This window comes from Salvelinus sp. IW2-2015, linkage group LG4q.1:29 (genome assembly GCF_002910315.2).
Source record: "Salvelinus sp. IW2-2015 linkage group LG4q.1:29, ASM291031v2, whole genome shotgun sequence".
In the NCBI taxonomy this organism is placed as follows: Eukaryota; Metazoa; Chordata; class Actinopteri; order Salmoniformes; family Salmonidae; genus Salvelinus; species Salvelinus sp. IW2-2015.
The window spans coordinates 76,109,216-76,125,561 of NC_036842.1; the positions used below are offsets into that span (position 1 = coordinate 76,109,216).

The window sequence follows — 16,346 nt, forward strand, 5'->3', positions numbered from 1 at the left end:
CGCGTGACATCATCACTGCTTTGACGCTTCACTTTCAACTGTATTTCAGTATTCGTCACCTCAGAAACTCCTCTCTCTCTATATATATATATATTTTTTTTTTTTTTCTCACTCTCTTGTTGGACCTAAAGGTGACTGAAGGATCTTTTCAGAAATAGACCTTTGTACTCAAAAAATAAGAATTGTTTGTTGTGTTGCTTTTAATCTCAATTTCAGAAGTCTGCTTCTTCTCTAATTAATTTATTTCAAAGTATGTATGCCTGTTGGAGATTGTAGGATGTTTCTCTCCTATTAAGTCACACACCATGAAGTGATTATCTATTCCTTTCTGCACTCATGTCTTCATGTCTTCAACTCCTCTCAGTTTGTCACACATCCCCTTGTTACTTACTGTATCTAAATCTTCAAAAAATTATTCCCTGTCTCCCCTCCCCTTTGTCCTCTTATCCTCTGTTGTCCCCCCCTCCCCTTCTCCTCCCCAATCCCTCTTCATCTTTCTCTCCCTCTCTCTTTCTCTCCCAGGCAAGTGATGTGCGGTGCGAGTGGTGTGTGTGTTTAGCGAGAGCGTGAGCCAACGAGTGAGAGCAGTGTGTGTGTGGAGTGAGCGAGTGCAGAGCGAGCCACTCACACGGAGCATGCCTCTGCGTCCTGCAGCCGGCAAACATGAGCCACCCAGCTCTCCACAGCAGGACCAGCACACACACTCACACCCCTACACACACACCAACGGCAGCCAGGGGGCCAGCTCTGACAGCGGCAGCTCACAGGAAGAGGACAGCGGCATTCCCGTTTCTGTCAGTGTTTTCTCTTTCCGTCCCGCTCGGGAGCGGAGCCCCAGTGCAGGAGGAGGCATGGCGCAGGCACAGGGCAACACGCTGGTGATCCGCATCGGAATACCGGACCTGGCACAGACGGTGAGTTACAGCCTCACTTTCATACTGTTGGACTGTTACTGAGGGAGAGAGCTACTGGTGCCTCTCTCCTTCTATACCATTCTGTCGGATCTCGCTCTATTCTCCTATCCTCTCTATCTGTTCCCTATACTCTCTCTGCAGCCTTTACTCTTTGTGTTTCTGTCTTTCTCTCTTTCTCACTCTCGCCTATTCTATTTGCTCATTTGCTCTTCGGATTGTTTGCTTCCTCTTTTTCTCTCCCTGTCTTCTCACTCTCTCTTTCTCTCCCTCTCTATTCTATCTCTCTTTTTCTCTCGCTAATAAATCTCTACCTCTTCATTAGGTCAGCTGCAGCTGACTTTGACAACTGGGCTCTTGACAACTGGGAGAAGGGGAGGGAGGAGTAAACCGATGGATGGAAAAGGGAGGGAGAGAGGGAGGGAAAGGTATAAGGAGACAAGTAAAGGTGTAGAGAAGACCTGTGTGTGGCATTGTTAATTCAGAGAGCAGGGGGAAGAGTTTTCTCTGAACTGTCAAGCTTATATATTCTGTGTGTGTCGTGTGTGCGCGTCATCTGTGTATGTGCATGCATAAGTGATGTGGAGGTGTTTCCCCTGGGGCTTGGGGATGGGGATGTCTCCTGGGATGAAGGTTCACTGTTTCAGGCTTTGAGTGATATCCTAGGCCCTGTTCCCCTGTGCTCTGGCTCTCTACCTGCCAGCTGCCTGCTTGCTACCTGCTGTTGGTTGTTGTCTGGCTAAATGACTGCAGAACCCCTGCTCAGATCCCTTCAAGCATTTCTCACACCTCACTATGCATGGATCCCTTCTCTGAGCTACTGTGTGTGTCTGTGCGTGATCATAAATGTGTGCCTGTGTATATGTCCCTGTGTGTGCATGTGTGTGCCTGTGTGTGTGGCAGATGTTGGCAGTAGGTTGCAGAAGGTGGCAGGGGACAGAGCAGATGTCCAGATGCTAATAAGGCTGTGTGTGTTTCAGCCACCCCTCTTCTCTTTCTCTCCTCTCTCTCCTTTCACCAGCCAGATGGACTCAGAGCACAGGGCCTGAGTGACAGACTGACAGTTACTAATGAGAGAGAGAGATGGAACGAGGACAGTCAGGACAGGGAATTCCCTTATCGTCATCTCCCTCTCTCCACTGCAGGGCTGTTTGGAGCTGTAGAGGTTGGAGAAGGTTGTACTAAGTTGATTTATGGTTAATTAAATCTATTAGCCTTAACCCACACACATGCTATTGAAATCAAACTGCACTGGACTGGTAGGAAATCTGATTTCTGTGTTTGTGAAAAGTCTATAGAGAGCCATGTAAAAGGCATCCCAGCCAGGTTTGATTGTTTTACATGAAATGGTACTCCTATGGCATGTTGTGGCAGGTCATGTGTAATAGCATTCTTAATGGAGGGTGGTGGCCTGGAACTCTATGTAACTACAGTATATACTGTGTACAATGCTGTAATCCCAATGGTATTACAACTGAAGTATACTATTGTATGAGCCTGAGGCCAGAGTGGCTGTTACAATAATCATCATGCTTTATTGCTTCATCTAAACCATTAGGAGGTTTAGGAAATGTCTGACCAGAGGGTCAAGCTGAATCAGTACTTCACCAAAGGGAACAAAGCCTAGTAGGGGAAGTACAATTATGGAAATGTTGTTCCCTACTTGTCCCTCCCACACGCTCACCCATTCACTATGAGGTCTGGGTTCAAACAAAGAAAGAACAAGAAAGAAAAAGCAGAATTGAATCCGTAGTCAGCGGGAAGGAATGGAGTCATGTTATTTATATCAAAGCCCCTGCAGATGATCGTAGATGAGTAATATGACTTATTAAAGTGTGTGATATGAATTCACTGAGGAAGGAATTGACTCAGATGTCTTTCTAAGAATGAATAATAGAGTAATGTGAATGTAATACAGTCCCACAGTCGTCTGGTCAGGGACAGCTAGCTCTGTAGCAGAATCCACTGAGATGGAGGGTGAGGACGCTAAAGTGATACATAGCCCATGTTTCTGTTTATATAGCAACAAGGCAAGGCAAGGCATTAACTTTTCATTACCGTGGTACAGTACAACGTTACAGTACTGTGGTGTTGCTACTGTCCTGGTTTTGTTTCTACTGCTGGTCAATCTGTTCTAGAAGACACATGAGAGACTGTTTGACTATGTGATCATTATTATGGTTGTGGTATTAAGTCTTGTCATTTGGGCCATTGGCTACCCCTGAATATGTTGATCATATAATGAAGACTCCCTGTTTATAACTCCAGCCATCTTGTTACAATATGTTGTCTTGTTGGCATACTATCTTGCTGTAGGTGTTGGACTAAGAGATGCAAAGTTACGGGTTCGATTCCCATTTGCATCCGCTCCCAAATTCACTGCAATATTATCTGTTTAGATCCTGGGGATATTTTGCACTGAGTGTAGAATGTAGCGTTGGCATCAGTGCTGTAGTGTTTTCCTAGCTGTTGCCTGCCTAGCTGAAGTGATCTAGCCTATTCAAGCTCAGACACTGCATGCCTTATGGTCAGCTGGACTGGGGGGAAAATAATGAAGATGGGAACAGAAAGAGATAGAAAGGATAAGAGAAGAATACTCAGAATTCCCAGCGGCCCCTGAGATTCTCTGGCTGTGATAAAAGCCTTACTACACACACTACACAGTATACCAACGGACTGCTCTTAATGTGGTTACACAGAGTCAGAACGAAAAACAAAACACATACAGTAGCCTAAGTAATACACCAACAATTACACACAAAGAAACAGGCAGGTAGACGCGCACACACACACAAGCACGAGCACACGTTTGTACAAACACACACACATACGAAATTAGGTAGCTAACACGCTAATTATGGTACAGTACATGAAGATTACACACACCCTGCTTGTGGCACACCGTGTGGGTCTTCAGGACCAGTTGGTATCTCTATGAATGTTGTTATCTTGAGTGTAGAGAATCAACATAACCACCACCATGTACACCTGCTTTCCAATATCTTTGTCAGTCTCCTAAGTGGCGTCTAGTTATAATGCTGTCATCCATCCTATAGACTGTCTGGCTTCGCTTCAAGGACAGACCTGACAGATGACAAGCTTTTAAATTATACATTTAATTGACTTAAAGCTGAGATATATCTGCTTCAGGTGGAACAGCGCCACTGGTTGCCCCAGGCACATTTGTTATCGTTTTAGTTTAGTTTTTGAAACGGGGAAGAGAAGCATCCTGCATCGTAAAAAAAGAAAGCACAGTACATACTATGCTGTTGTATCGCGTGTGCAATGATGTTCATTGTTTGAAGTAATGTCTTCGTTGTTGTAATATTGCAACGGCAGTTTCACTGCTACAGATTCCAGCTTTAAGATATGAAACTCCACCAAACCATAATTAGTATGACATGAGTCAGGATGGAACTACTTACAGTATGCATCAACAGCAACGGATACACTCTCCCCCTCCTGCGTCTTTGCTCACTTTATTTTATTTGTATTTATTTCACCTTTATTTAACCAGGTAGGCTAGTTGAGAACAAGTTCTCATTTACAACTGCGACCTGGCCAAGATAAAGCAAAGCAGTTAGACACATACAACAACACAGAGTTACACATGGAATAAACAAACATACAAACATACTTGCCTGTGCTCTATCTGTCTGTATCTTTCTCTATATTGTATATATCTCTCTCTGCCTCGTCCCTCGTTCCCTCCCCTTCTCTCTGATAATACCGTATTACTGATGATGATTAATGTAGATAAACTACAATAGCTCTAAACTGACTGCTGTAATTTAACCGATCATTAATCTATCTCCCTCTGTTTTAACTCTATATTCTCTATCTTTTTACTCTTTCTTTCTCCCAGACCCTTTTTTCTGCCTCTTTTTGTTCCCCGTCTCTTTTCCTCTCTTTTCTTTTCCTATCTATTTTATATCTCCACCCCTCTCTCTCTTCACTTTCTACCACATCCCTCGTTTTTAAGCGCGTCTTGCCCGTTCTTCTGGCTCAAGTGTCTTTTCTTTCTCTACCTTTTCTCTGCCACCTGCATCACTTTTCTGACGCCTCATGTCTAGCCCTCTCCTCCACAGGCTGCTCACGTAGTGTGAGTACACCACACACACACACACACACACACACACACACACACACACACACACACCACACACACACAACACACACACACACACACACACACACACCACACACACACACCACACACACACACACACAACCCACACACACACAACAGAAATCTCCTGTTCAGTGCGTGCTCTTCTTTAGTTAAGCACCTCACGTTCCCCTGTTGCATATTTTAGCTTCTTTCACAGTAGCAGTGGCACGAGACAAGTTTCCATCCGACTCCCAACTCTCTCCTCGGCCCCTTCATCTCCCTCTCTCCCTATACCTTCCAACTCTCCCTTCCTTCATCTCTCTCTCTCCTATACCTCCACAATCCCTTCCTTCATCTCCCTCTCTCCCTATACCTCCCAACTCTCCCTTCCTCCTCCTCTCTTCCCCCTATACTCCCAACTCTCCCTTCCTTCCTCTCTCTCTCTCCATACCCTCCCACTCTCCCTCCCTCTCTCTCTCTCCCTATACTCCCAACCTCCCTCCTTCTCTCTCTCTCTCCCTTATACCTCCCAATCTCCCTTCCTTCATCCCCTCTCTCCTTATACCTCCCATATCTCCCTTCCTTCCTCTCTCTCTCTCCATATCCTCCCAACTCTCTCTTCCCTCCCTCCCTCCTTCCTCTCCCTCTCTCTCTCTCCCCTATACCTCCCAACTCTCCCTCCTCCCTCTCTCTCTCTCCCTATTACCTCCCAACTCTCCCTTCCTTCCTCTCTCTCTCTCCCTATCTCCTACCCAACTCTCCCTTCTTCATCTCCCTCTCTCCCTATTACTTCCCAACTCTCCCTTCCTTCCTCTCTCTCTCTCCCTATACCTCCCAACTCTCCCTCCCTTCATCTCCCCTCTCCCTATACCTCCCAAACTCTCCCTTCCCTTCATCTCCCCTCTTCCTCTATACCTCCAACTCTCCCTTCCTATCCTCCTCTCTCTTCCCTATACTCCAACTCTCCCCTCCCTCTCTCTCTCTACCCTATCCTCCCACTCTCCCTCCTTCACTCCCTCTCTCCCTATACCTCCCAACTCTCCCTTCCTTCCTCTCTCTCTCCATATCCCTCCCAACTCTCCCTCCCTCCCTCTCTCTCTCCATATCCCTCCCTCCCTATCTCTCTCTCGCTCTCTCTCCATATCCCTCCCTACTTAATTGGCAATTAAAAAAATTGATAAAACTACATCTTATGGAACAATGCAGACTGTGAGGAGACACACACACACAGGCACACACACACATTAATGTGGTTTGGACCCCAGGAAGAGTAGCTGTTGCCTTGGCAGCAGCTAATGGGGATCCCTAATAAAACCAAAAATACAAATTGTTGTCCAGATAGGGAGGGATGACCCAGCATAGCCCAGCTCCCCTTACTTCTTCCATCTATCTCCCTCCCTCCCTCTGTTTTTCCCTACCCGTCCCTCCCTCCATCTCCCTACCTCCTTCCCCATCTTCCAACACCTGCCTTCACACAAAGAATGAGAAATATCACGAGAGTATTAAATAGTGAGAGAGCAGTGGTGGTCAGTGCCATTTAAGATGAGGGAGGATTACATATTTTTTTCATGAGCATGGCCTTATTTCTATTACAGCATATTGGAAGACTGTCATTCCTATTCCATTCACCCAGTTCAATGTAACATTGATAGGTTTAGGCTACTACATGATACTCACATTTCCCCTATACCCATCATGAGGTTGCTACAACCTAGCCTATAAAGTTTCCAACGTAGGTGCAGACAGGTCGAGAGGTAAATTTGAGGTGACAGAAAGTGAATAAAGGACAGCCAGTGACACATTCAATACCGACTTGCACACTCTTGCCTGCATCTAGATGATATAGAGTGTAATCATTAGTACAACAGTTGCAAATGAGAATATTTATTGGACAAATTCAGGTATGTTTATCCTAATTTTGTTCTGTTTGCTTCCGTTTAAGATTTTTTTTCAACAGAATCGGCAGAATGAATACACCCCTGATCACGTGTAAACACAGTTCACTTTCATTGCAGCCACGTTGTATTCCTTTTCACATCTATGCGCTCTCCTCCTCTCACATTTCCCCTTCACTTGTGGACTACAATGTACAATACATCAGCTGTATGTGACCAGGTGAAAAAACCTTTCCAAGCTCTGACACACACACTTATCCCACCAGACATGCCACCAGGGGTCTTTTCACAGTCCCCAAATCCAGAACAAATTCAAGAAAGCGTACAGTATTGTATAGAGACGGAAAATGAACAGCAAAAATTAACAGCTCAAATTAACAGCAAACCTGGTTTCAAAAAACAGATAAAGCAACACTTCACGGTACAATCTCTTTCCCCTATTTGACCTAGATAGTTTGTGTGTATGTATTGAGATGTAGGCTACATGTGCCTTTTTTTAATTGATGTGGTTCTGTCCTTGAGCTGTTCTTATCTATTTATGTTCTGTATTAAGCCATGTTTGTGTGGACCCCAAGAAGAGTAGATGCTGCTTTTGCAACAGCTAATGGGGATCCTAAAATAATTCTAAATACCAAAAAGCCAAACCATATAATAACCGCTACACACAGCCTACATCATTGTCACCATATTAACTAAAGTAACACCATAGTCAACATAGTTAATAGAACTAACGTGTTAGTAAACCCGCTACAATCATGCAGTGATGTTAGTGTACAGTCAGTAAGCAGTTTAGACTTGCTTCTCCTTCATTTTGGAAGAAATTGATTTGTTAAAAACTGTTCAACTATTGTCTGTCTCTCTCTTTGAGTCAAGAATTCAACACATGTTATGCAATGCAATGCTAGCTAGCTGTAGCTTATGCTTTCAGTACTAGATGTTTTCCCCAAGATGGCACAGCAGTAAGACGTATTTGTTTTTGTCCCATGTGAATATTCAGTCTTTTTCAGTTTTTTTTGTATACATTTCATTATATTTCAATCTCTTTTTTCCATTTTCGAATGAAATATACCTTCCTGCAACCCGCCTCAGCCAATGGGGTACGGATCTGCTATTTTTTAGACCTTATAATTGGAACCTCCATCAGAAGCTAGCTATCAGAAGCTAGCCAGCTAATTAGCTACTAGCTATTTAGTCATTGTTAGCCACTGATGGCGGTCTTTACCTTTAGCATGGACACCAGCCGCTTTAGCCTGGATAGCCCAGATAATACCTGCCAGTCTGCACAGCGGGATATCAGACCTGAGCATATCGGACTGCTTTCTTTCCCACTACATCACCGGATTCCTGCCGCAAGCTCTGGACCATTACACCGGATCTTTGTAGCTAGCTATCTGCTACCGAGTGGCTATTGTGGCTAACGCCCTTGTCCAGAAGCATGCACTAGTTAGCCTCGAGCTAGCATCGAGCTAGGCCCATCTCACGGCTAGCAAACGAAGTACACCAACTACAATACCTCTCTTGCCAATTTGTCCTGGACCCTTTGTCGACACGGCGCCCCGATGATCCATCGCGACTGATCTGCTGACGTAATTCAGCCGATGTGCTATCCCTGGCCCGCTAGCTTCCTGAACACTGTTCGCCTAGCATAGTAATCGACTATCTATTGCTGCTCATTGGACCCTATGATCACTCGGCTACACAGCTGATGCTTGCTGGACTGTTCATTAACACGGTACTTCATTTTGTTTATCTGTCGGCCCCAGCCTCGAACTCAGGCCCTGTGTGTAGCTAACTGACCCTCTCTGCCCATTTATCGCCATTTACCCACTGTTGTTGTCTTAGACCCGTTGTTGTCTTAGCCCTCCCAATCAACACCTGTGATTGCTTTATGCCTCTCTCTAATGTCAATATGCCTTGTATACTGTTGTTTAGGTCAGCTCTCATTGTTTTATTTTACTGCGGAGCCCCTAGTCCTGCTCATCATGCCTCAGATAGCCCCCTTGTCCCACCCCCCACACATGCGGAGACCGCACCTAGCTTAACTGGCGCCTCCAGAGATGCAACCTCTCTCATCGTCACTCAATGCCTAGGTTTACCCCCACTGTATTCGCACCCTACCATACCCTTGTCTGTACACTATGCCCTGAATCTATCCTACTACGCCCCAGAAATCTGCTCCTTTTATTCTCTGTTCCCAAAGCACTAGACGACCAGTTCTTATAGCCTTCAGCCGTACCCTCATCCTACTCCTCCTCTGTTCCTCTGGTGATGTAGAGGTTAACCCAGGCCCTGTGTGTCCCCAGGCCCTCTCATCTGCTGACTTCTGTTAAAAACGTCTTAGGGCTAGGCGGGACAACTTAACATCAGAAGCCTCCTCCCTAAGTTTGCTTTATTCACTGCTTTAGCACACTCCGCCAACCCTGATGTCCTAGCCATGTCTGAATCCTGGCTTAGGAAGGCCACCAAAAATTCTGAAATGTCCATCCCCAATTACAACATTTTCCGTCAAAACAGAACTGCTAAAGGGGGCAGAATTGCAATCTACTGTAGATATAGCCTGCAGAGTTCTGTCATACTATCCAGGTCTATGCCCAAACAGAGCTTCTACTTTTAAAGATCCACCTCTCCAGAAATAAGTCCCTCGCTGTTGCAGCTTGTTATAGACCCCCCCCCCCCCAGCTCCCAGCTGTGCCCTGGACACCATATGTGAATTGATTGCCTCCCATCTATCGTCAGAGTTTGTACTGCTAGGTGACCTAAATTGGGATATGCTTAACACCCCGGCCATCCTACAATTTAAGCTAGATGCCCTCAATCTCACACAAATTATCAAAGAACCTACCAGGTACAACCCCAAATCCGTAAAAAAACATGGGCGCCTTCATAGATATCATCCTGACCAACTTGCCATCCAAATACACCTCTGCTGTTTTCAACCAGGATCTCAGCGATCACTGCCTCATTGCCTGCGTCCGTTTTGGGTCCGCTGTCAAACGGCCACCCCTCATCACTGTCAAACGCTCCCTAAAACACTTCTGCAAGCAGGCCTTTCTAATCAACCTGGCCCAGGTATCCTGGAAGGATATTGACCTCATCCCGTCAGTAGAGGATGCCTGGTTGTTCTTTAAAAGTGCTTTCCTCACCATCTTAAATAAACATGCCCCTTTCAAAAACTGTAGAACTAAGAACAGATATAGCCCTTGGTTCACCCCAGATTTGACTGCCCTTGACCAGCACAAAAACACCCCGTGGCGTACTGCGCTAGCATCGAATAGTCCCCCCTGACTTTTCAGGGAAGTCAGGAACCAATACACACAGTCAGTTAGGAAAGCAAAAGCTAGCTTTTTCAAACAGAAATTTGCATCCTGCAGCACTAATTCCCCCAAAATTTGGGACACTGTAAAGTTCGTGGAGAATAAGAGCACCTCCTCCAAGCTGCCCACTGCACTGAGACTAGGAAACACTGTCACCACAGATAAATCCACGATAATCGAAAATTTCAATGAGCATTTCTCTACGGCTGGCCATGCTTTCCACCTGGCTACCCCAACCCCGGCCAACAGCTCTGCACCCCCCGCAGAAACTGGCCCCCCGCTTCTCCTTCACCCAAATCCAGAAAGCTGATGTTTTGAAAGAGCGGCAAAATCTGGATCCCTACAAATCAGCTGGGCTAGACAATCTGGACATTCTCTTCCTAAAAGTATCAGCCGCCATTGTTGCAACCTCTATTACTGTTCAACCTCTCTTTCGTATTGTTTGAGATTCCTAAAGATTGGAAAGTGGCCGCGGTCATCCCCCTCTGCAAAGGGGAAAACACTCTAGACCCAAACTTTTACAGACCTATATCCATCCTGCCCTGCCCTGCCTTTCTAAAGTCTTTTGAAAGCCAAGTGAACAAACAGATCACCAACCATTTTGAATCCCACCGTACCTTCTCCGCTATGCAATCTGGTTTCCGAGCTGGTCACGGGCGCGCCTCAGCCACGCTCAAGGTCCTAAACGATATAATAACCACCATAGATAAAGATAGTAGTGTGCAGCCATCTTCATCGACCTGGCCAAGGCTTTCGACTCTGTCAATCACCGTATTCTTATCGGCAGACTCAATAGCCTTGGTTTCTCAAATGACTGCCTCGCCTGGTTCACCAACTACTTCTCAAATAGAGTTCAGTGTGTCAAACCGGAGGGCCTGTTGACCGGACCTCTGGAAGTTTCTATGGGGGTGCCACAGCGTTCAATTCTCAGGCCGACTCTTTTCTCTGTATATATCAATGATGTCGCTCTTGCTGTGGGTGATTCTTTGAGCCACATCTACGCAGACGACACCATTCTGTATACATCTGGCCCTTCTTTGGACACTGTGTTAACAAACCTCCAGACGAGCTTCAATGCCATACAACACTCCTCCCGTGGCCTCCAACTGCTCTTAAACGCAAGTAAAACTCAATGCATGCTCTTCAACCGATCGCTGCCCACACCCGCCCACCCGACTAGCATCACTACTCCGGACGGTTCTGACCTAGAATATGTGGACAACTATAAATACTTAGGTGTTTGGCTAGACTGTAAACTCTCCTTCCAGACTCACATTAAGCATCTCCAATCCAAAGTTAAATCTAGAATCGGCTTCCTATTTCGCAACAAAGCCTCCTTCACTCATGCTACCAAACATACCCTCGTAAAACTGAATATCCGATCCTTGACTTCAGCGATGCCATTTACAAATTTGCCTCCAACACTCTACTCAGCAAATTGGATGCAGTCTATCACAGTGCCATCCGTTTTGTCACCAAAGCCCCATATACCACCCACCACTGCGACCTGTATGCTCTCGTTGGCTGGTCCTCTGAACATATTAGTCGCCAAACCCACTGGCTCCAGGTCGTCTATAAGTCTTTGATAGGTATAGCTCTGCCTTCTCAGCTCACTTGTCACCATAGTGTCGTGTCTTTGGCTATGCCGGATTAAGTGATATGACATGCTATTCTATAAAATAATTTCTCCGTAATTAATATTACCTGATTGAGCTAATCATGTAAATGTAATTAACTAGAGAGGAGGGGCATCACAAAATACTATTTATAGAGCTGTTATCTTCCGAATAAACTCTTAAAGACCTAGTAATATTTTACATCAATAGCAGTCAATATTAATCATCACCTTATTTCAGTCTCATCTGAAATTTGTAAATTCTTGGTTATCTTCACGAACCCTGGCTAACAAGTTGAATCAGCAATACAAAATTGGTTTTAATTATTTATTTACTAAATACCTAACTAATCACACAGAATTACATATACACAGAATGAATCATACCTTGATTACAAATTACATCATAAAGGAAAACGTCCTTAGCGGGCGGAACAGATATGACAGCTTGTTACACAAAAGAAAAGGGTCTGGGTTTGAGTGAAAGAGCGGGAAGACTGAGGAACAAAGGGCGAAGCTGTGCTATCGTAAAAACAATATCTAATGCATTCTAAATTACCGCCCATTTGGAAAAGAAAAATGCAATAAATATTTACTCTGAGCTGCGCTTCAGTAGGTTGGTGGTAGATGGAAGGCCGTGTTGCCAAACCGAGTCCTTTGTCCTTTGAAGAATGTCTCTGGTGGTCAATTGCATAGTTGTGTGGTAGACGGGATACTCTGTCTGTCCTAATTTACGTTTGCAGCTGCTGTTGCTAACTCAACGTCTAGGAGGTATCACTTCTATAGTGCATAAGAGTTCAAAGTTCATACCATTCGCAACCAAAGCTCACGCTGATGTTGGCTTCGTTCTGTAGTTATTATCTGAACCATTCTGACATCGGACCGTCGTCCTCACATCCTCGGAACAGGAAGTTAAATTTTTGTCAATAGCTTATATAGTGGAGGGAGAAGGGTGTGTCTGAAAAGTTTATAACCCATGTCTCTTCACAGGGACGGGCCACTGGTTGAGCAGAGCCCTAAATTTATGAAAACCCAAATCTCTGATTTGGAAGCTAAAATTACATTTAATCTCTTCACAAATAATTTCATATTCAAAAATTTGAATTGAACAACAATTCCAGGTGAATCCGATACCTCTGATGTGTAGACTTTCCACAGTAGAGTTTATGTCATTCTATCATTGATGAGAATGTGCCAGATGACAACCGAACTGACATAATATACCTTAAGTACCACCGCTTATGTTCAGTTGGTCGGATTACCAGAATATAGTTCATTTCCCCCCAACTTCTGATGTTCCCAGAATCTCTATGTTAACCAAAGGGGTTTTCGTTTGTCACATCAGTAGAGTAGGGAGAGGAAAAAGGGGGGAAGAGGTATTTATGACTGTCATAAACCTACCCCCAGGCCAACGTCATGACAATAGCAACACCCACCAGTAGCACGCGCTCCAGCAGGTATATTTCACTGGTCATCCCCAAAGCCAGCATTTGCTTTGGCCGCCTTTCCTTCCAGTTCTCTGCTGCCAATGACTGGAACGAATTGCAAAAATCACTGAAGTTGGAGACTTATATCTCCCTCACTAACTTTAAGCGTCAGCTGTCAGAGCAGCTTACCGATCACTGCAGCTGTACACAGCCCATCTGTAAATAGCCCATCCAACCAACTACCTACCTCATCCCCATATTTGTTTTTGTTTTTCTGCTCTTTTGCCCAGTATTTCTACTTACACATCCTCATCTGCACTTATATCAATCCAGTGTAAATTGCTAAATTGTAATTTGCCACTATTGGCCTATTTATTGCCTTACCTCCTTACTTCATTTGCACACACTGTATACAGATTTTTCTATTATGCTATTGACTGTACGTTTGTTTATCCCGTGTGTAACTCTGTGTTGTTGTTTATTGTCACACTGCTTTGCTTTATCTTGGTCAGGTCGCAGTTGTAAATGAGAACTTGTTCTCAACTGGCCTACCTGGTTAAACAAAGGTGAAATAAATAAATATAAATTATTTGATACTTTGATTGGATGGACATGCTGCAAGAGCTGTGATAACTTCTGGAGGACGTCCTCCAAACTGTCATAATTGCTGTGTAAGTCTATGGAAGGGGGTGAGAACCATGAGCCTCCTAGGTTTTGTATTGAAGTCAATGTACCCAGAGGAGGATGGAAACAAGCTGTCCTCTGGCTACACCATGGTGCTACCCAACAGAGAGTTCTACATGGAACCCAAAATTGTTCTACCTGCAACCAAAAAGGGTTATTCTATGGCAGGCCTGGGAAATTTCAGTCCCCGGGGGCCTGATTGGTGTCACATTATTCTGATTTAAACTAATTGCATTTTTAACTAAAGATCATGATTAGTTGATTATTTAAGTCAGGTGTGTTGGCTGGGGCAAAAGTGTGACACCAATCAGGCCCCCCAGGACTGGAGTTGCCCAGGCCTGTTCTAAGGTAGGCAGCCAAAGAACGCTTTTGGAATGTTTTTGTTCTAAGAGTGTATTGTGATGGCTGATGTTCATTTTCCCCATTCTCCGAATGTTTCTGGCAATTTAGACTCATTCCATTGTACTGTATTCTACAAGCCAATGCCATTCTTGTTAAAAACCAGACCTCCCTATTCTTACTGTGAATGTATTGTATCAGCTATAGTCCATTCTCCTTGCCCTACTCTGTTTGTGGCTGTCTTGGCTAGCAAATGCCCTGTAATCTACGGACCAAAACCCATCAATTCTCAACCTGATGCTGTATTGTGTTTAGAGCCGACCGATACGTCCAACAAGCGCTCACAGTCTCAATGCAGAATTAGACGTTCATCCGCATTCTCCAAATGTCAAATTTCAAAGTTGCTCCAAACTTCACATTTCAAACAGTTTTTGTTGCTCCTGCTGCTCTGTATTGTTCCATTTCTCCTAAGTATAGGCATTCATTCTGAATGGTTCAGGTAAGGGTTCAGGTTTGGAATAGGGTTCAAATAAAAATTCAAAACAGTGTCCATGACTGGGATTGAACACAAAACCTTCTGATCAAGCCCATTCCCCACCCCGTCCAAAATGCCCTAGCAAAACACAAGCCTGCCATTCAATGTTGTGACACAAAAGTATTGGCAAAATCTATTGCTCATAGAATAAAAAGGTCCTATCGGACATTATTTATCACGATCAGACATCATTCTTAAAAGGAAGATATATTGGAGACAACTATTAGAAATAATGGAAAACTATGAGAACACAAGATAACCAGGTATAATCTTTATAGCAGATTTTGAGAAACCATTTGATTTAGTACGTCTAAAATCTGTTTTGTCTATAAGTTTTTCGCATAAAATGGGTAAACGTAATGTGCAACAATCCTTTATGTAAAACTTCTCTGAGAACTTGTCAAGAGATGTAAAAAAAACATTGTCAAAATGTCACCATACCTATTCATTATGACCATTGAATTGTTAGCTATAAACATCTGATAATGACAACATTTAGGGGTTAAAATCCCCTGACAAACAGTCATTAACAACAACCAAAACGAAACGAAACAAGTGGGGTTTTAGGAGCAGTTCTGAAAGACACTCATGGGGTCCACTGAAAGTTGACCAGCAACAACAACTGTGACCTAAAAGACACCCCAACTTAAGGTGCCCACTAAATTTGCCCAAGAAGAGGCAAACAAAAGAAAAACCTACACCAAACTTAAAGACGGGAAGCAAAGCAAAAAGTGGAGCAAATCGAAAACATGGAAGATCAGGATTGCTTATCTAGAAATCAAATAGGGAGAGCCAACTAAAGGTGTTAACCCTCCACTTCTCTCAAGCCAACTGGAGCTTTTGGGCCAGCCACTCTTAAATATCGGCAGGTAGCCTAGTGGCAGCATGTAGCCTAGTGGTTAGAGCGTTGGACTAGTAACCGAAAAGTTGCAAGATCGAATCCCCGAGCTGACAAGGTCATTCTTCCCCTGGACAAGGCAGTTAACCCACTGTTCCTAGGCTGTCATTGAAAAGAATAATTTGTTCTTAACTGACTTGCCTAGTTAAATAAAGATAAAATATCACCTGGACCAGCACAGGTGAAACACCTTCAGACTAATGAGATGGACAAGCCAGCACAGGTGTAACACATACTGACTAACAAGGTGACACCAATTGATGTGCTAATGTCCAAACTTGTAATCCTCCCTCTCAGTAATATTTAATTACTTCTTATAAATCCCTTTTTCTCTCTCCATCTGTATGTGTGTTCGCTAGTGGTTCCTCTGTTCAGTGTGTGATAACTCAGACACACCTTCTTCCAGTAGGCCATGGGAAACACACCCTGGAAATGTGTGTGTGTGTGTGTGCGTGCGCATGTGTGTGTTCAGCGGATATTAGAAGCTGTATTTGCTCCGGGCTCTCTGTGACTTTGTGCCACATGGTTGAACTCTTTGGGTCACTGATGTGAGTGAGTGTGGGGTGGTTTGGGGTGGGGAACCAGTGATGTGAGTGAGTGTGGGTGGTTTGGGGTGG

General features: G+C 44.4%; 1 protein-coding gene across 1 annotated transcript in view; it reads left to right on the plus strand.

Annotated features, from left to right (window-relative positions):
* The first annotated feature begins 529 nt into the window (after positions 1 to 529).
* The window catches only part of shank3a (SH3 and multiple ankyrin repeat domains 3a), a 302,959-nt gene continuing 287,142 nt past the window's right edge, over positions 530 to 16,346 (plus strand). Inside the window, exon 1 of the mRNA XM_070443122.1 lies at positions 530 to 914. Coding sequence (XP_070299223.1) covers positions 636 to 914 — 279 coding nt within the window. The 5' untranslated portion in view covers positions 530 to 635. The remainder of the gene's footprint in view (positions 915 to 16,346) is intronic.